This window comes from Spermophilus citellus (genome assembly GCF_964194105.1).
Source record: "Spermophilus citellus genome assembly, chromosome: 6".
Taxonomy (NCBI): Eukaryota; Metazoa; Chordata; class Mammalia; order Rodentia; family Sciuridae; genus Spermophilus; species Spermophilus citellus.
The window spans coordinates 36,701,296-36,721,140 of NC_138187.1; the positions used below are offsets into that span (position 1 = coordinate 36,701,296).

The 19,845-nt window shown below is 49.1% G+C and overlaps 1 protein-coding gene across 10 annotated transcripts in view; it reads right to left on the reverse strand.

The window, feature by feature from the left end:
- The window catches only part of TNRC18 (trinucleotide repeat containing 18), a gene marked incomplete at its 3' end in the record, with an annotated part of 91,376 nt that overhangs the window by 19,606 nt on the left and 51,925 nt on the right, over positions 1 to 19,845 (reverse strand). For 9 of the 10 annotated variants that reach the window (XM_081298697.1, XM_081298695.1, XM_081298692.1 and 6 more), the window contains 4 exons: positions 18,239 to 18,599; positions 15,065 to 15,340; positions 10,067 to 10,309; positions 131 to 561 (listed from right to left, as the gene is read on the reverse strand). In XM_081298697.1, the coding sequence (XP_081154823.1) occupies positions 131 to 561; positions 10,067 to 10,309; positions 15,065 to 15,340; positions 18,239 to 18,599 (1,311 nt within the window). Of the gene's footprint in view, positions 1 to 130; positions 562 to 10,066; positions 10,310 to 15,056; positions 15,341 to 18,238; positions 18,600 to 19,845 lie in introns of those variants that run through there. The other variant, XM_081298689.1, reaches the window with a different exon arrangement.

Sequence of the window (19,845 nt, forward strand, 5' to 3'; positions counted from 1 at the left end):
ATGAAGGGCTCTGTAAGGAAGGGGCAGCAAAGCAGGGCTTTCATCAGCACAGGCTAACTCAGAGCCAGTTCCCAAGACTAGGGGACCCCAGCCTCCTTCCCAAGGCCCCACACCTGTGCTGAGCCCCTACCTTCCTGGGGTCCTTCCTGTCCTTGGCACGGCCGGTGTCCTTGCGCGGGCTCACGGCGGAGCCGCCCTTGCCACCACGGCTGGGCTTGGGGGCGGGCGCTGCGTTGCTGGGCGCAGGAGCTGCGGCCGAGGCGTCGTGCAGGAAGATGCGCTCGCTGCGGCGCCGGGTCCACAGGTCGTCGTCGCTGGCCTCTGGCCCGGCCTCGAAGCCAAGCTCCTTGGGGCCCCGTAGCTTACGCGCCTTGCGCCCCTTCTCCGCTGCCAGCTTGGCCTTGTCCGGGCTGGTGGGGCCTGGGCCTCGGGCGCTGGGCGGGGGCACAGTCAGGGAAGGGCCCGGCTCCCCCAGCCCCTTCTTGGGCCGCAGCAGCCCGGCAGGCGACTGCTTGCGCACCTTGACCTCACTCTCCGAGTCCGTGTACTCGAACTCTGTGCCTGGACAGGGAGGAGGGGGGCTGTGGCCAGGGTCTGGGGTTCCTTCTCCCAGCCACTCTGCCCCTGGCTGCTAGAACGAAGACTCCAGACCCATTTCTCCCGGGGACTGTACTCCTGGAGGGACTCTTCAGTTTTCAGGAGAGGAAACTGAGGCCCAGAAAGCAGTGGCACTTGCCCAGGCGGCTTGCTATCCCCACCCCTGGCTGACAGGTGCTGCCTCCAACCCCGCCCCAGAGCTCCGCTGAAAACTGGGTCCCTGACCCACCTGAGCCCCCCAGCACCTCCAACGTGGCCCCTGGAAACCCCAGAAGACAGGGCAGGGGAGGGGAGGTTGCACACCTGCAAGGCGGCTGGGAAAGCCCGTGGAAAGCCCCAACCCCCAGGGCCTCTCTCACAGGCTCCCTGAAGCCTCCAGCGGCTGCGCCCCGACTCCCTCAGAAGGCGGAGCCTCACTAGAACCCCGCAGCCCTGGGGCCCAGCCCCGCTCCTGGGCAGGAGGCTCAGCATCCCTTCCAAGAGCCTAGGGACCTATGCTGGGGGCTCCTTTGCCACAAAACCTCCAATAAACTGCAGAGCCACCGGCTTTAGCTCAGCATGATGGTCCTCTACCCCTTCTAACCTCCTAGCTTTTGCTTCCGCAGTCCCCTCCGCCTGAAGCACCAGCGAGCTCCAACCTCAACTTGGAAAACCCCTGAGTCCGCTGTAAGGAGGCCCCTTGACACTCTCCCCGCCCGCCCCGCCCACGGCCCTCAGGCATCCGGTCTATCCACAGCTCCCTCATATGGCACCACCACAGCACAGCATTTCTGTCCACCTTTCAGCCCATCCTGCCTGCTTCACCTCCCAGAGATGGCTGGGAATTCTCCTGAGGCCCAGTACACAGGCAAAGCACGCAAGTGAGGGGCTCCAGGCACTTCCCCCTGGGACAGGGGTTGAAAAGGGAGCTGGAGCCCAGAGATGAGACGTTTGAGACAGCCTGTTGGGATCCAGCACCCGCTGCCACCACCAGAAGCACAGGAGCCAAGACCAGGGCTCAATCAACCCTGCCTATCAACCCTATCAATCCCACATGCTGCAGCTGGGGGCCTGTCCACAAGGATTTGTGGGAAGGGGTAGAACCGGCCCCAAAAGAGGCAGCCACAGCAGGGACAGACAGAGGTCACCCACTGGGAGTCACTTGCAGAGTTTAATGATGCCATTAGTTTTAACTCATCATTTGTTAATGGAATGTTTGTCAACAGTTTTGAATGGGGAGGGAGCTAGGGATTTTCATGGTTGATGGCGGTCCAGGATGTAAAACTCAGGCTTGAGAGTTATGCTTTTAGACATAACAATGTGACTGGGGTGCTCAGGTGGGTCAGGTCCAATGACAGGCCCCTGGAAAACCACTAGAACACCTGGAGGCGTGGGGCGCACTGCAGGTGTGTTGTGTAAGAAGCAAGTGTGGAGAGTGGATGGAGTTGCAAAGAGAGGCTGGCTTGGAAGCAAGGAACTAGAGCTCCAGCAATGAGACCTCATCCCTGCACTTCTACCTGGTTCTGGGCACAGTCTTCCTGGTGCACGCAGTAGGGAGGGCCCAGCATGCATGGGGAAGCAGTGAGTCCTTCTGATCTCAGAAAGCAGGGAAGAGAATCCTAGGAACTCACCACACAGAAGAGAGGAGAAAGGGGGATCAATGACCTCCATCTGCCCATTCATACCTCTAAGTAGCCCTAAGTAGCCCCAAGTCACCCCCACACAGAACAGGCCCAATGCAGCCCTATATGAAGAGAGCCCATGGTGGGAAACAAAAATTGAGCTCAAGTCCCACCAGGGCAACACCTGCCATGGAAAGGAAACATCCCTCTGTGAAGCAAAACAAGGCCACTCTGACCTTGCACAACCTCACCTCCACAATGTACAGCACACAACCCAAATCACTTGACAGACAAGAACCAAGAAGAAGCACAATATTCAAGAAAGTAAAGAAAACCAACTGCATTACCCCAAGATGAAGCTGATGCTGGAGCAGATGAAGATTCTATTAAGGATGCCATACCTATCTCAAATGAGTAAATCAAAACTCATTTTCAACGTCTGGAAATTTTACCAGAGACAAAAAGGGCAAGCAGACAAACATACAACTGAAAAGAACTACATGGAAACTGCAGAACTGAAATTGACAATTTTGGAAATAAGAGATTCACTGAAGGGACCTAAGACCTGACTGGATATAATTAAAACAAAGCAACAGAATCTGAGGTCTGTTTGATGGCAAGGAAAAAAAATCTTGAGTGTTAATAGCTGGTGGCAACAGATATTTGCAGACTTAAGACATTGAATGACTGCCAAAGAGTGTCAATGCAAGAAGTCCACTGAGGCGCATCCCAGCCAGGGTTGACAGTCAAAGACAACCTGGAGAGCGGCAAGAGAAACCCACCCTGCCAGAGTCTGGATCTGGAATGTCCCCCAGGGTTTAGAAGCTTGCCCTCTAGCATGGCTACTAAGAGGTGGTGGGACACTCAGGAGGTAGAGCCTGGTTAGAGGTCTTAGGTCACTGGGGGCATGGCCTCAGAGAGGATTGAGGGATTCCAGTCTCTTCCCCACACCCTCTCTTCTTTCCCTCCAGGAGATGAATGTCCTCCTCTTCTGTGCACTCCCGTTATGATGTACTGCGCATACTGTGCTGCCACAGGCCCAAAACAATGCGACCAATCTGTCATGGACTGAAACTGCAAAACTGTGAACCAAAATAAACCTTTCCTCTTTTTTAAGTTGATTATCTCAGGTATTTGTTATAATAACCGAAAGCTGACTCACACATGACCTATCCCTTACAGAACAATCAGATTGATGGGTAACTTTTCATCAGAAACTGGAAGCCAGGAGAGTTTAAGTGGATCACCTTTAAAGTGCTAAAAGAAAAATTATAAACACAAAATTCTACCCTCAGGGTAAATATCACTCAAGAATGAAAGTGAAAATGGGAATGTTTTCAGAAAAAAAGAACACTAAGAAAATTCACCACCAGCACACCTACCGTACAAAAATGCCAAATGAACCTCCTCAGGCTAATGCTACATGGAAACTCTAATCTTCAGAAAAGAATGAAAAAGCACAGAAACTGTAAATATCTGAATAAATGCAAAAGGATGACTTTAACATTTTTTCTCCTCTAAATTTATAAGCCATATAAGTGTTTACCACTTAATTAATAACATTCTTTTCTGGAGTTGATGACATGTACATGTACCACATGTAACATGTATAATTTAAAAGATGGAGAGTGATACGGAGCTATGAGGTTGTAAGTTTTCTGTATTTTATGTGAAATAACACATTATCAACTAAAAATGGACTATTATCAGCTGTAAAGTGAATAATTTGGAATATATATTGTTCTATTTTCTATTTTAAAATTCCAACCAGGCATGGTGGCACACACCTATAATGCCTGCTCCTCAGGAAGTGGAGGCAGGAAAATCACAAATTCAAGGCCAGCCTTAGGGAGACCCCACCTCAAAATAATAGGGTCTGAGGCTATGACTCAGTGGTAGAGCACTCTTGAGTTTAATCTTCAGTTGTACAAAAAAAGAAATCCACAAAGATATTGAAAAACCTAATAGGAAAATTAAAATGGAATCCTAAACATATTAAACAAACAGAAAAACACAGGTACAAGCAAAGCATGGTAGCATAGTGACACGCGCCTGTATTCCCAGCTACTGAAGAGGCTGAAGGAGGAATATACCAAGTTTAAGTCCACTGTGGGTAGGTAATTTAGCAATATCCTACCTTAAGATGAAATATAAAGGGCTGGGGATGTAGCTCAATAGGTGGGTTCAATTCCTAGTACCAACAAAAAGAAAAAAGCAGCAAAATAGAATAACAACAAAATAGACAAAAGGATAAGATACAAATTAAAAGTCAGGGGATGAAAAAAATATATCATGCAAATAATAATCAAAAGAGAACTAGAGTGCCTGCACTAATGTAAATAAACTTTTGAAGAAAAAAAATTGTTATTAGAGACAAAAACAGATATAAGGGTCAATCCTTTAGAAAGAACACTTATAAATCTGTGATAACAATATTTTCCAAATATTTAAGAACATATTAAAAAAGACTACAGGGCTGGGGTTGTGGCTCAGCGGTAGACTGCTCGCCTAGCACGTGCGAGGCCCTGGGTTCAATCCTCAGCACCACATAAAAATAAGTAAAATAAAGGTATTATGCACAACTAAAGAATAGATATTTTTTTTTAAAAAAAGACTACAGAACCAGTGAAACTCCACATCATGTACAACCCCAAGAATGGGATCCTAATTAGAATAAGTTGTATTCCATGTAAGTATGATATGTCGAAATACTTTCTACTGTCATGTATATCTAAAAAGAACAACAACAAAGACTATATCATGACCAAGGGGATTTCTCCCAGAAATGCAATGCAAGGTTGGTTCAACATACCCAAAAAAAAAAAAATCAAGCAATTCAATACCCATTATTAATAGAATAAAGAACAAAAATTATATGTACACCTTGATAGACACAGAAAAGGCATCTGCCAATACTTAATATCCTTTCATTATAAAATCACTAGCAAACTAGAAATAGAAGTTTCTTCCTTAACCTGACAAAAGAATTTTTCCAAATTCATATGGAAAGAAAGATTCAGAGTTAATACCATACTTAATGGTAAAAGACTGAAAGCTTTCTCCCTACAGTCAAAAATAAGACAAAGATGTCTTCTCTCATCACTTCTATTCAGTTTTCTACTGGAGAGGCTCTTGGCAGGTGAATCAGGCAAGAAAAATAAATGAAGACACATATAACATAAAGGGAGAGGTCAAACTATGTCCGTTTGCAAAAGACAGGATTCTAGTATACAAAAAATCCTAAGGAGTCTACAAAAATCCACTAGAACTAATAAATGAGTTCATCAAGTTTGCAGAGTACACAAGATCGACATAAAATAAATCAATTGTATTTCTACAGACTAGCAACAAGCACTCCATAAATGAAAAGAAAATAATTCCACTTACAATAGCATCAGAAAGGGTAAACGTGAACACATTTAACAAAAGAGATGTGAAACTCATACACTGGAGAGCACAGCACATTGCTAAAATGAATTTAAGAAGATCCAAATAAAGGGGAAAACATCCCATGCTCATGGATCAAAAGATTTATATTGTGAAGATAACAATATTTCCCAAACTGGTCTACAACTTCAATACAATTCCCATCAGAATCCCAGTAGGCTTTTTTTGCCGAAAATATTAATCTGATTCTAAAAGTCATATGGAAGTATAAGGGACTCAGAAGCTCCAAGAAAACTTTAAAAGGAGGGGGATGCAAAGATAGGGAACCCTCACTTCCCAGTTTCAACAATTACACAAGCTATAGTCATCAAGACAGTGTGGTATTGGCATAAGAGTGGAAAAGTGGAATAAAACTCAAGGCCCAGAAATAATCCCTCACACTTACGTTCAATTGATTTTCAACAAAAGCAGCAAGACCAACGAAAGAATAGACTTTTCAACACATAATAATAACACACAAAATGACAATGGGATATCCACATGCAAAAGTCCCCCACACCATTCCACATAAGGAAATTCACTAAAAATGGATCACAGACATAAATAAAAGAGCAAAACTATAGCAGTCTTAAGAGACACCAGGAATACATATTTATGACCCTGGATTATGCAATACTTTCTTACATATGACACCAGAAACACAAGTGACAAGAAAAGAATCAGATAAACTGGATTCATCAAAATTAAAAATTTTGGTTTTTGAATAACACTATCAAAAAAGTAAATAAACCACTCAAAAGAAAGTTAGAAAATACTTGTAAATCATTTATGTGATAAGAGAGCTGTAACCAGAATATATTTTTTAAAAATTCTTATTCAACAATACAAAAACACAAGTTTTTTAAATGACTAAAGGATTTAAATGAGATATTTCCCAAAAGAAGTTTCAGAACTGGCCACTAAAAATATGCTCAACGTCATTACTTATGAGAGAAATGCAAATCAAAATAAAGAGGGGGGGGTATAGCTCAGTGGTAGAATGCGTGTCTAGCATGTATGAGACCCTGGGTTCCATTCCCAGCACAAAACAAACAAACAAACAAACAAAAAAACAACCCAAAATGAGATACCATACTTCACACCCACTAAAGTGGTTGTAATAAAAAAGAAAGATAATAGCAAGTATTGCTGAGGGTGTAGAGAAACTGGAAGCTCATACACTGCTAGTGGAATGCCACTTTGGAAAAAGAGTTGGGCAATTCCTTAAAAGGTTACATGAAGTTACCAAATGACCCAGAATTCCACTGCTAGAGAACTGAAAATATATGTCCTGTACACACATATTCATAGACCCATTATCCATAAAATTCAAAAAATGGAAACTACCTAAATGTCCCTCAACTGAGGAATAGGGAAGATATGGTACAACTATATAAAATGGACTGGAATTAATCCATAAAAAGAAATGGAATACTGATAATACTACAACACAGATGAACCCGGAAACCACTATGCAAAGTGAATGAATACAAAGGCCACGTGTTACAGGATTTCATTTATGTGACATATTAAGAACAGGTAAATCTCTAAAGACAGAAAGAAGTGGTGCTTAGGGCTGGAATTTGGTGGGAATTTGGTGGGAGAGTGCAAATGGGTGTTGCGTTTCATTTGGGAACAATGAGAATGATCTAAAGTAGTGGTGATGGTTGCACCAGTCTGTGAATACAATAAAAACCACTGAATTATCACACATTTGAAGGTGTATCTTATGGTATATAAATTATATCAATACTACTTCTTTTTTTAAAGTAGATTCAAATCCAACCATATTAATAATTACATTAAATATTATAGATTCAACACTGAAAAAACAAAAACAAGCCAGGCACATGCCTATAATCTCAACTATTCAGGAGACTGAAACAGAAAGACTCAAAGTTGGAGGCTGGTCTGGGCAACTTAGTGAGTGAGACCCTGTCTCTAAAAAGGGCAGAAGGTATAGCTCAGCACTCCTGGGCTCAATCCCCAGTAACAAACAAACACATAATCCCCCCCCACCCCCCGCCGCCACACACACACACACAAGACAGAAATTAAAGGATGAAAAACAACGACTAAATGGCATCTACAAGAGACTCACATCAGATATAGACAAAATGAGAGTAAATGGATGGGAAAAGAGATACAAAGCAAATAGTAAGCCTAAGAAAGTTGGAGTGATTATGTGATACCAGACAAAATGAATTTCAAAACAAAATGTTACTAGAGGTAGAAAGGAACACTTCTGTAATAACAAAGTCAAGAGGAAAACAACAATCATAATCATGTTTCCACCCAATAATAGAGCTGCAGGTACATGAAGCAAAAAATTGACAGAATTAAAAGGAGAAAGAGAAGATTGTGCAATCACAGTTGGAGATTTTACCTATCTCTAAGCAACTGAGAGAACCAGACAAGAAACAAACTGCAAAGACATAGATATGAACTCTACTGATCACACTGATGTGGGTGATATTTGTGGAATAATGTATGTAACAACATCAGAAAACATATATTAAGTGTGCACCTACTGGGAAAATGCCAGATATTTTTTAATTTTGTAAAAATTAGAAGGTTGAGGGCTGGGGATACAGCTCAGTTGGTAGAATGCTTGCCTCACATGCACAAGGCCCTGGGTTCAATCCCCAGTACCACAAAAATAAATTACTTAAGTAAAATAAAAGATTGAAATGATAGTATAGCTATGCTCTCAATCCACGATGGAGTTTTATTAGAAATCAACAACAATCAGATAACCAGGCAACTTTTCTCAAATATTTGGAAAACAAATACTTTCCTAAATAATCATTGGGTCAAAGCAGAAATCAAAAGAGAAGCTAGAAAATATCCTGGATAATAAAAATACAATAATCATATCAAAATATGTGAGGTGCAACTACAGCAGCATTACTAGAAGTTTATAGAGCTTTCAATGTCTGTATTGGAAAAGAATAAGATCCCAAAGCAGCAACCTAAGCTTCTACCCTAAGAAAAGCAGGTGCAAATTATACCCAAAGAAAACAGAAGAGAGGAAATAACAGCAGAAATCATTGAAGTGGGTAACTTCTAGCCAGAATGATGAGGAAGGCGAGAAAAAGGAGGCGGAAATTATATCAGAAATTAAAAAGGAAACATCACTCCAGACCCTTCAGACGTGAAAAATATAAGAAGGGAACAATTCGAACCCTGGGTCAACCCACTGGGCAATTTGGAAGGAATGGATGTCTGCTCCTTCAGCAAAAGCAAGTATAAAAGCTGAAGGCACTAGAGCCAGTAACCTGAAGTTTTGGGGTGGGGGTGTGGCAGGAGGCTGGTGGAGAAACAGGTGGAATCCCACCAAGAGGCAACTAGGAACAAATTCTAAGAGTCCTGTTCAAGTTTGGGCTCTGGGGAAAAGTCCTTCAGCTGCCTTCTGCAAGGCACATCCTGACAGGAGCAAGCCTGAGGGCGCTGATGGCACCCTGCAGGAAAGCCAAGTCTGAAGCCCAGGGAATAATGGTGAGAGGAAGCGAAAGGAAGGAGTGGGAAAGCAGGGTCAGGGCCTGGATCCTGGCATGGCCAGAAATGGGGCCTCAGGAGGCACTGCAGGCTGAGAGTGAGGCTCTGTCCCTAAGCTGGGGAGAGGGGTCATTCAGAGGAGGCCTGCAGAGAGCAGCAGGGTAGCATCATGGTGCCCATTTCCCTGTCCCAGCACCTACCAGGAGGATCCCATGCCCCCTCTTAAGGCTGAGAAAAAAGTAGACTAGGGAATCACCAAGGACACGTGACCCTGATACAAGAACATGATCAGACAGGAAGGAAGTGAGACCAGGATGAGCCCAAGTCTCCTGCCCAAGTATTAGTGTTGTGGCCTCAGCCCATTGGGGCAGTGGGAGGGAGAGCCTGATCTCACAGAGAAGCCTCAAGATCAATGACAACAGAGTACAGAGCCTGCCAAGCCCCCTGCACTTCTCCAGGCCCAGCCCCAGCACTGCAAGGCCTAGCCCTCCGCCTCAAACTCACCAAGAGCACCCCTCCAGTGCCCAAGCATGGCATCCCTTTCCTCCTCGCTATACCTAGGCTGCTGCTGCTCCCTGAACCTCCTTCTCAGCCAGCTCCCATGTCCCTCACAGGCCAGCTGATATTCTAATCTGGAGTGGCTTCTTGTCCCTAAGGTCAAGGGCCTCCCTTAGGCTCCTACAGCCTCCAGGATACTGGACATAGGGCCATGTTTGCTCAGAGCATGAGAGTAAAGGATGCTATCTTTGGGTGGCCATAAATCCCCCAAGAGGACAGCAGGCCAGGGTCCATGACACCAACACCAGCACTGGCACCACTCAGGGCTGGCCCACAGGGCAGATGCTTCACCCACTCCCAGCTCTGCTCCTATCCAGCTCTGAGTTTCATCTGTGGGATGGGGCCCAAGGCACCCACCGCCTGGTGGCACGCCTGCCCACACTCACCCATCAGGCCCTGTCGCTCCTCTTTCTTCCGGGCCTTCTGTTTGGCCTCCAACTGCACCACCGACAGAGATGGCCCCACGGTGGGGCTGGGGAGGGCGCTGGCTGCAAACCGGGCCAGCAGGCCCAGACCACTCTCCTCCAGGCCTGGTGACAGGGCCCGCTCTCGGGTGCCCAGCCTATAGCCACCACCAGCCTCCTCCTCCTCCAGCTCCTCCTCCTCGTCCTCCTCCTCGGAGCTCTCATCTGGCGTGCAGAAAACAGGGGGCAAGTCAGGGCCCTGGCCCAGGCACATGCCACCCCCCACCACCCCCAACCCCTAGGGCTGGAACAGCCACTGGGCTCCAGCCTCCCCACCATCCTCACCAGGGGGCCTCTGGGGGAGGATCCAGAACCAGCCCACAGACCCACCCATGGCCCAAGGCCTCCATCAATCAGAGCCCAGCACATGGGCATCCTGGGCATCCCAGAGGCTCTGGGTGTCAGGGTGGGCTTCTGAGAGGGGAGCACGGACATGCACCTGTGCTGTGGGCAGGGGACAGACACACAGACAAGGACTGGAGACAGCGCTCACCACATCTCACACACGCACACACGCCCCGACATAGACATGGAGGCTGAGGAAGGAGGCAGGAGAGAAGAAAAAGGAGGTGGAAAGAAGAGGGGGAAATGGAGCTCAGGCTGAGGGGTCCAGGCAAGGAGCTAGTGGCAAACTGCTGGAAGCCTGGGGGCCGGTGACAGGAGAAGGTGAAGTATGGTCTCTTTTAAGGGGCTTGGGGCCCCCATACTTCAAGCCTCAAATAGGGCTCTAGCTACTGAGTTGACTCTCAGTAGCACCCCCATGCTTAGGGGCCTGGGTGCCAAGTCTCCCCGGAGTCCCTGTTTTCTTATCTGTGACACCAGATAACCTTCCTGCCCCACAGCCCTGCTAAGGGGAAGATCCCACGTAGTAGGAGGAAAAACAGGGTATAGATTCAGGATCCCATGTAGGAAGATCAAAAGAATCAGGGCCTCCAGAGGAACCATGCTGTCCCCACTGCAGCAGAAGCTACAGTGGGCCATGGTTCTCGACTCAGGAAGCACTTGGGGCAGGTGAGGTGGCCCATTCTGCATCTGGAGACCAAGGTTCCCAGGGGCCAAGTGCTCAGGCAACAGTGGGGCTGGCTGGCTGACTAAACCTGTCTCTCTGGTAGGAGAATAAGGACATGCTTCTCCCCAGCCACTGGTCCTGATAGCCTGAGAGCCAGCAGTCCCTCAAGGCCAGCTTGGGTATCAGAACACTGGCAGGCTGGGTGGCAAAGCTGGCAGGAAATGATGATGCCACCTGCCTAAGAACCAAACCCTCCACCAAAAAAAACTGTCTTGTGGCACAGAGTTGCTTCTGACCTTCCCAGGGAGATGGCCCTGCAGACCCAAAAGGGTGGAGAGGAGGCACCTGATACCTGACTCACCATAGCCAAGGAGCTGCAGAGGGACACGTGCAGCAGGGACTCATCTGCCTCAAAAGGCCAGAGCACTGGGAGCTGCTGGCCAAGGGCAGGGCCTAGGCAGGATGGAAGGCAGCACTGCCCAGCCAGAACTGGCTCAGGGGTTGCATGGGGGAAGACAGATGGCCAAGTCCACGTTCTCCTGCCAACGTCCCAAGCCACCACTTGGTTAAGTACAACTAGTGGCCAAAACCAGCAGTCCCAGGAGCACAGATTCCATCTATCCATTTATCAGAAGGAGCCTGGATTTCTGCTGGGATTTTCCAGCCTGGGAGAGGGAGGTGGTGAGGAGCTGCAGGAGTCCAAAGGGGTGGAGCGAGGGAGAAGGCAGAGAGGGCAGGTTTGTTAAGAGGGTGTGAGTGGGAGACTGGCTCCAGAGCGATGGATGCAGCAGGCTAGGGAGGCCAGCGGGGCAGGCAGGGGCAGGCAGGCAGTGCACACTTGCGATCATTCACATTGCGACGTCACATGGTTCTGTCTCCGCCCCAGTGGGCCACAGCGGCAAAGCAGGCTAAGTGTAGGCAGACTTTCGACAGCACCTGGGTCCCCCACATCAGGTCTCCTTGGGGTTGGTCAATTTGGGCAGGGTGGCACATGGGTGGCTGGCTGGGATGGGGACATGGGGCTGGGCAAGGGACCAGGAGATTTCCCTTCTAAAAACACACTGCCCTGGCCACTCAGGTGTGGACTCTGTAACTCCAGAAATCTTCCTTCCAGAAGGCTCTCGGGCCGGCAGTGTGGGTGCAGGAGGGCAGGAGGGCTGGCTCTGGGTTTCTGAGAGCCCTCCGAGGCCCTATCAGATCCCAGAAAGCCAGGAGCAGGCCAGTCCCAGCACTTTGAAGTGGAGGAACATCTAGAAGGCAGAAGCCCAGAAAAGGTGCTTTCTACAAAAGGGACATGGATCATCTTGTGGTCCTGCGGACTCCTGTGGTCCCGGTTCCCCGCCTGCCTGATGAATGTGGCTGGCAGCCACCCACGAAGGCAGGTCTGCTTGGGTCAAGGTCCATGGGGGCAGAGGAGCAATGGGGGTCTGAGGGCCAAGAAAGCCTTTCTGGAATCGTCCACACCTGAGGCAACAGAGCTTGCCAAGGGCAAAAGGGGAGAAAAATCCCAATAAGTAAATTTGCAGAGAACTTTGTATACATACATATACATATGTATAAAAAAAAAAATCTTGGCTCAGGGCAAGGGGTTAATAACTTGGTTTGGTTTCCCAAAACCCAATAAACGCCAAGGAATCTGCTGCTGCCAGACCCGGTGGGGGCAGACCCCGAGGAGGGGAGGTGTACAGAGGACAGAAAGAAAAGGGTTTTGCCTACCTACGGAGCAACGAGCCAGGCTCGGACCCAAGCTCAGTGACCCGCTGCGCCGTCTGCCCTACTCCCAGCCTTCGCTTTGCGTCCAGAGTGCAGCGTGAGAGCAAATGCAAGAGACCGAAACAGACACTCAAAGCATCATGGGTAGGGGTCAAGGGTGGAGGTATGGTCAAGCTGCGGGGAGGAGAAAGCAGACACACTAGAAAAGCCAAGCCAATAAGTGTTTAGTACCAGGGTCGGTGAGGCCCTATCCCCGGGTGTCCCTCTCCAGACCTCACCAGCTGCTTTGCTTGCAGTGGACAAGGTGAGGAGCTGAGCCCTTCCCTCACCCCTGTCCTCCCCTATCTGGTCTCTGTCCACTGGCATTACTGGGTCCAGTCCTGGGGCCCAAGGGCACATGGCCCCTCCTGAGAGGTCTGGGAGACTGCCTGTTTCTCTGTGGGATCTAAGCTGGGGCAGCAGAGCTCAAAAATTTGGGAGCTAGAACCCTGGGTTTAAGGATATATAAGCAGAGAGGAGGGGGTCCAGCCCAGGTTGGGGAGAGGCAGGAGGTGAGGGGGGAAAGGGGATGGCAAGTCAACCAGACTCATCCATAGAAGCTGGGCGGTGGGGAGGGGTTCAGAAAACTAGGCTGGCCAGCCAGTTGGTGGCCTCTCTTCTTAGCCCAGGGCACAGTTCCTCAGACACGGCAGCAGCCCAGGAGAACATGAGCCTCCTTAACTGCCATCGCCTGGCCACCCAAAATCCATCTCTGCCAATTTGGAGGGGAGGTGGCAGAGGCAGGGGAACTGGAGCAAGGCTGGAAAGTGGGGGCAGCTTTCCGGTTCCAGGGGCCTGGGCCAGGTCATGGCCAGGTCATGGCCAGGTCTGCTATGACACTCCACCCCAGGTCTTCCTCAGGGAACAGCTGACATCTGGGTGTTGCTATTCAGGGTTCTGGGGATCCCTGTGGTCTGACCCTAAAGGAAATCCACCCTGAGGCAAACCCTAAAACCAGGGATAGGAAACATTTTTACTTGCTTCCCCTTCTTGGGACATTTCTGATTGAAGGGCCTGAAGGACTCAGATGTTTCTAACCCCAGAGTACAATTCTGAGGTTAGAGAAGTCAGAGCCAGCATAATCTCAGAGGTCATGGAGTCTGACCTTCTTTTTAGAGAGCTGGCTAAGGACCCCTGGCTGAGCTGAGACCAAACCAGGCCTAGGACTCACAGGCCAGTGCTCTAGGCCTGCCTTTTGTCCCTCGATGTGGCAATGAGGCCACACTTCCATATTTAACAACAAAAACCTGGGACAGCACACAGCCTTGACCCTGCACTGCTTACATGCCCTTCAAAACAGAAATATGTGTTAGAAGACAAGTATCTAAAAGTTAATATTTTTTAACCACTGGTGAGTAAGAGCAGAGCTTTAAGAAAATAAAACACAAACAAGCAGCTTAATTAAAAAAAAAAAAAAAAAAAAAAAAAAAAGATGATGCTGGAGGTGAGAGCAGCTGACTCAACCTGAACAGTGGGATGGATGCCAAAGCCACCAGGGATATTTGAATAATAGAGAAGAACGGTGCCACCCGTCTACTCCTTCTGGGGTGGGGAGGAGGAGCAGGAGGGAGGAGGGGGAGGAGGAACAAAATGAAGGGAAGCATCAACCTGATGTCTAGTAAGGACACAGCAAGAGAGACAAGGCACACGGTTTAGTTAAAAATGAACTCGGTATGTTTAATAAAGCTTGGTATTACCAAAATCGCAGTACAAACATCAAGTCACACGCCCACACGACAGAAGTCCATTTACAAAATGCTCCTCAGGAAGCCTCTGCGGGGCCCACGCCAAAAGAGCGCCCAGCCCAGGCCTGCGGTCTGGGAGGACAGGAAAGGTGCAGGGCCTCGGGTGGGGACAGGGCGCAGAGGGAGGAGGGCGGAGAAAAGTAGAGACTAAAAACCAGTCCGTATAAGAGCTCGAAAAGAGCCAGTCAATGATATTATCACAATGATACAGTACCAATAAAAACAAAAACAAAAATAGGCTGATACGGCAGGCTACGCTGCCAAGAACCAAGACGGCTCCTCCTGTGGCCATCCGAGCGGACGGCCGCAGCGTCGCCATCTGCTGTGCGCACGCGCTCTCGCTCTCGCTCTCGCTCTCGCACTCACTCTCTCGCGCTAAAACATGGAAGGTATTTCGCGTTTGGAGCTAGTAACCTTGGTCAAACGAGTCCTCCGAAGAGTCGCTGAAGGAGGAGCGTGCCTCGGCCTCTCGAAGCAGCAAGCAAAACGGCTGCTTCCTGCTGGCGGCCGCCTTGGGTTTCAGAGTCCGGGGGGCCGCAAGACCCCGCTTGGTCAGCTTGGGGCCCGCGGGGGGCTTGCTGTTCTTGGCCACCATGCCGCACAGGAGAGAGGAGGTCAGTTTGGAGCTGGAGGGGCCTTGGGTAGACCACTCATCCCTCAAGAAGTCTTCGTCCTCCTCTGAGTCCGTATCTGCAGTCAAAGTAGTTTTTAATAAAAATAAGTCACAGGGCACAGCGAGGAGCGGGCTGGTGTCACTTTCACTGTTTTGGGGGGCCAGAACAAAGCCAAATGCCTCCTGGCCCTGGGAAAGCTCTGCTCCTGGCCCGCGCCTCACCCTGCGAGTGCTAGCCTCAGACACTCAGGCACTTCCCAGGTGCCAGATCCGGGCCCTCTTTAGGCTTGCTGGAATCACCCACCAGTCACTCCGCCTTCCCAGGCACTGGCAGGATGGAGGAGCCCTGCTCTCGGGAACAGAGAACTTTCCCCAGGCCTTGGGGCCACTGCCATGTGGTTCCCTTCCACCGTGCACTGCGCACAGCCCACAGGCTCCTTGTAGGGGTGGGCCACAGCCCCTGAGGAAGGGCTCAAGCGAGCCAATGGAACTCATCTCTTCCCAACTCCCCACTCAGCAACGCTGCAAAGACAGCTTGAAATGGGCCCCAGGGAGAGTTCACACCACACCGGAGAAACTGATGGATGAGTTCACTGGAGGTCTCCCACCCCTTTCCACCAGCACACCACCAATGGCTTCCTAAAGCCTGTGGCCCTACTACATGATATAGGGCCAGGACTTGCCAACCCTCCTGGGAGAGGACCAACCAGCTTGGAGGAGGAGCATAGCTCTGGTCCCTTCCAACTTCAACCCAAATATACACCATTTTGTTCCATTTTACACACTGGGTTGTTAAGCAAAAGCAGGAAGAAACAGCTCCATGGCCAAAGACTGTAATCCATTGACCTAGTAAAGCCCACGCCAAACAAGAGGAACATTAACACATGCAACTATCATTCTAGCAAAACCTGCCATCAAGTCCAAGAGAAACCACACAAATGGGGGGTGGGGTGCCCTCTGGCTGCTTCTATCAACATCTCCCCTTTCCACTCCAACCAAGATCCCAACTTCAGGACTGTCTGGCAAATCTGGAGGACAGGGCTGTCCTACCAAGTCATTAGCCCTTGCCATAGCTCTCCCGCTTGTGTACCAATCTCTCCCTTCTGAAGACACATCCGAACTCAGAGATGCCAGAAGGTGACAAAACCTGCCTTCCCAGGCATGCCACCCATGTCCTACAATCCAAACTGGAAAAGTGAAGGGACCACTCTGCTGGTATCCCTGTTGGAACACACCTCCACCTCTGTGGCCCTATACTTCCACTGTCCTAAAACTGTAGAAAAACAAACCAAGTAAAGAGAAGAGCTCTGTCTACAATCAGGTGTCTCTTGCAGTCACTCTCTAGGTGAAGACAGGCCCACTGACTTCCCTGTTCCAATGTTAGCTGGATTCTTTCCCCAGGCAGTAGAGTTGTGGGACAAGGCATAACAGAATTAGATGGACAACTAAAACACGTCCTCATACTCGCAAAAACACACGCTCCTGCTGCAATGGACTCATCAGCTCAAAGGGCCCCAAAGACCTTGGGAACTGAGATGATCTGTGCCCTCCACCTCTACCCAACCCCTGTCCCCCTGTAAGTGAAGGCATGTGGGAATTCTTCTAGCAACCAGTCAAGGAGGAGCAACTCCCTCCCTCCCCTTTTCATTATTCAGAAATGAACAAGGTGCAAGGCGCAAAGGAAAGCCCTTCCCTTCCCCTTCAGTCTGTCACTGTCTGTCTGTCCTCGCACCCACACAGTCAGGGACCTGGGCAGTGCTGTCTGATCACACCCATCCAGACTGAGAAGCACCAAAGCTATGGCACTCTCACTCATGTCCTCACCAAACAGTCTGCCTGTCCTTCATCCATGAGAGTCTGCAGACTCTCCCCTTTTTACCACGTGGGCTCACCTAAGGCTCCCCAAAAGCCGTGGGATGGGTAGCAGTAAGTCTATAAACACTCTTATTTTCTTACAAAACACAGTTTGGCATTAAACATGTCCATTTTTTTGTACGTGGCATTCAAACACACACACACACACACACACCAGAACGGACCCCATCAAAAGCCCAGGACACACAGAACCTAGTAGGGGTCAACCCAGGCCCAGTCTCGCCAGGACCTAGGGACTCCGTACTCAAGAAATCTTCCTGCAGCAGCCACGTCCTGAGCACCTGACCACCCTAGGCTTGCGGCATGAGGCACTCGGCCCGTGAGTACCGAGTGAGCACCTTTTACCTGCCACGCAGCAGACTGCAGACCACGGAAAGCCAACTCACTCAGGAAAACCACAACAGCTCCAGGGCGGCAGTCTGTATGCCAATGGAACAAAACTCCGTCCCTCAGCCCCACTGGCTGCTCCACGTCAAGGGCTGGAGAGCCACATATGCAGTGAACAGGGCCGAAATGGTAATGTCCGTTGCGGCAAGAAGCTCCAGCGGGCAGGCGGGTGGGTTTAACCCCGGCTCGATTCTCCACACCCAGGCGCATATTCTTCCCTGGTCTCCGCATCCTCAGCAACAAAACCGATGGCAGGGCTGTCACAGATACATCGAAAACACGCCCGTGAAGCGCTCGGAGGCGCGCTCCACAACCTCCGTTTCCACTAACACCTGGCCTGATTCTCCGCAGAAGACCGCGAGCTTCATCTCTAGCACTCATAAAAGCAGTCGTACTCCGGCCTCTCTAGGCTGACCGGCGCAAACTTGATAACACGAAAAGTCCTCCACGAGAAGGGATTCCGGACCGCAAGCGGAAAGAGGGCAGGCGGCCTTCCGCCTCCACCAGCCAATCACTGACGCCCACCAACTACAGGTGCCTACTCAGCACCACGCCAGCCAATCACAGGCGTTTCTGCTTCAGGCGCACCCGCTGCGGACTTTGACGCAAAGTCAAAAAGGGGCCTTGGACCTCCTCACAGGAAAACAAGAGGAAGAAAGTGAAGGAAAGAAAAGAAACAGTGGCCGAGAGGCGGTGCGACGGCCGCTACTTACTGTAGGAGTAGCTGCTCACTTCCGAGGCGAACGGGGAATGGGCCGACTTGGACTGGCCTCTGGCCTTGAACCCCACCTCCATCTTCCTGGCTTTGGCGGCCCTTTTGTGTTTACCTTCTTTGGAGGATTTCAGAGACAGGCCTAGGCCTTTGGCTAGTGCCTTCCTGTCCTTGCCCAGCAGGCTATCATAAGGAGTTAAGAACCTGCCACAGCCCCCGCTAGTTTTGGATTTCCCCCCAGAGGCGTCCGAAAATTTGAAGGGTGACTTCAACTTGTCCTGCTTTGTGAGGGACAGGGCCTTGTCTAGTTTGCTTGCCAACTGCTCCTGGTCGCTGGCCATCTTCTTCTTCTTGATCTTTAGCTGGAGAGAGAAGTTGGGTCACAAGTTAAGACATTTGGCAAAACAGGAGAGTCGTCTTCTATGTACAACTCAAGAGCTTGGGCTCCAGTCCTGCCTTATGCCTGACTTCCAGCAAGTTACTTAACTCCTCTCCGCCTCAATCCTTACACTCTGTAAAATGGGGATATTTATGTCCGGATATCCCCAGGTTGTTCTTAAGATGCACCGAGTTTAAGGCACAGAAGGCACTTATCAGAATGGCCCAAAGTAAACACTTATCAAATAGCTGTTACTGTGGTCACAATTGTCATTGGCACTGGTCTTTCCCCTTTGGCTTTCCATGGCACACTCTGGTACCACCTAGGGAAGCACTTTTAAGCAAGGAGAGCTTCCAATGGCCTGGAGAAGGTAGCCGGATTAAGAAAGGAGGAAGGGAATCAAGATTGAAAAGCTAGATCAAAGCATGGCTGATCTGCTTATCTCAACCACCTACAACAGCTGACAGAGACTGCTGCACAATCTAAACCAGCCTGTCCAACTAAATGGGCCAAAGCTGCCAAGAAAATGCCTGGAGTGTGCCTTGGATGCCTGAAGCAGAAAGAATGATTAGAGATTTCACAGATTCAAATTCCTGCTTGCACATCTATCGTCAACTGTAGTCATTTGTGGAAGTGAAATGTGCGGTTTTCAAAGCCATTAATGCCATGAATTTCAACGTGTTATCTCTATTTTCTTTAATCAGGTAGCATTTCATAAGGAGGAAAGAAGTTGGGACAGTGTCATTTAAACAACAAAAGCATCCCTCGCCACAATTTCAGAGTGAAAAGAATTCTGATGTACAAAATGACAATCTTTCTCTTCCTGGACCCAGTCTCCCTGTGAGAGTATTCCCTTCTGATGGCCAAATCAACCAAAACATCCCCTTTGCACAGGGCTTTATGGAGAGGGATGACAAAATACATTAGCATTTAGAGATGAGGGCCTTAAGTGGATGATTTCCATGCTCTGCAGAAATAAGAAAAATCAAGGAGTTGGCTCTCACCCCGGTACCCCTGGAGATTCACAGAGGAAATTACAATGGCATCAAGCCCTTATTTCTTAGAACCATGGAACTGGTGAGGCTGCTCATTAAACAATTATACTGTTAAACAACAGAGTAATTGTATTATTTGGTTAAGAACTTGCAGTGTCCCTGTTTGGCTTCAATAAAGGGTCATGGTGCACTCAAATGGATGTATCTTTTAGTTCTGGATCCACCTCTAAAGCT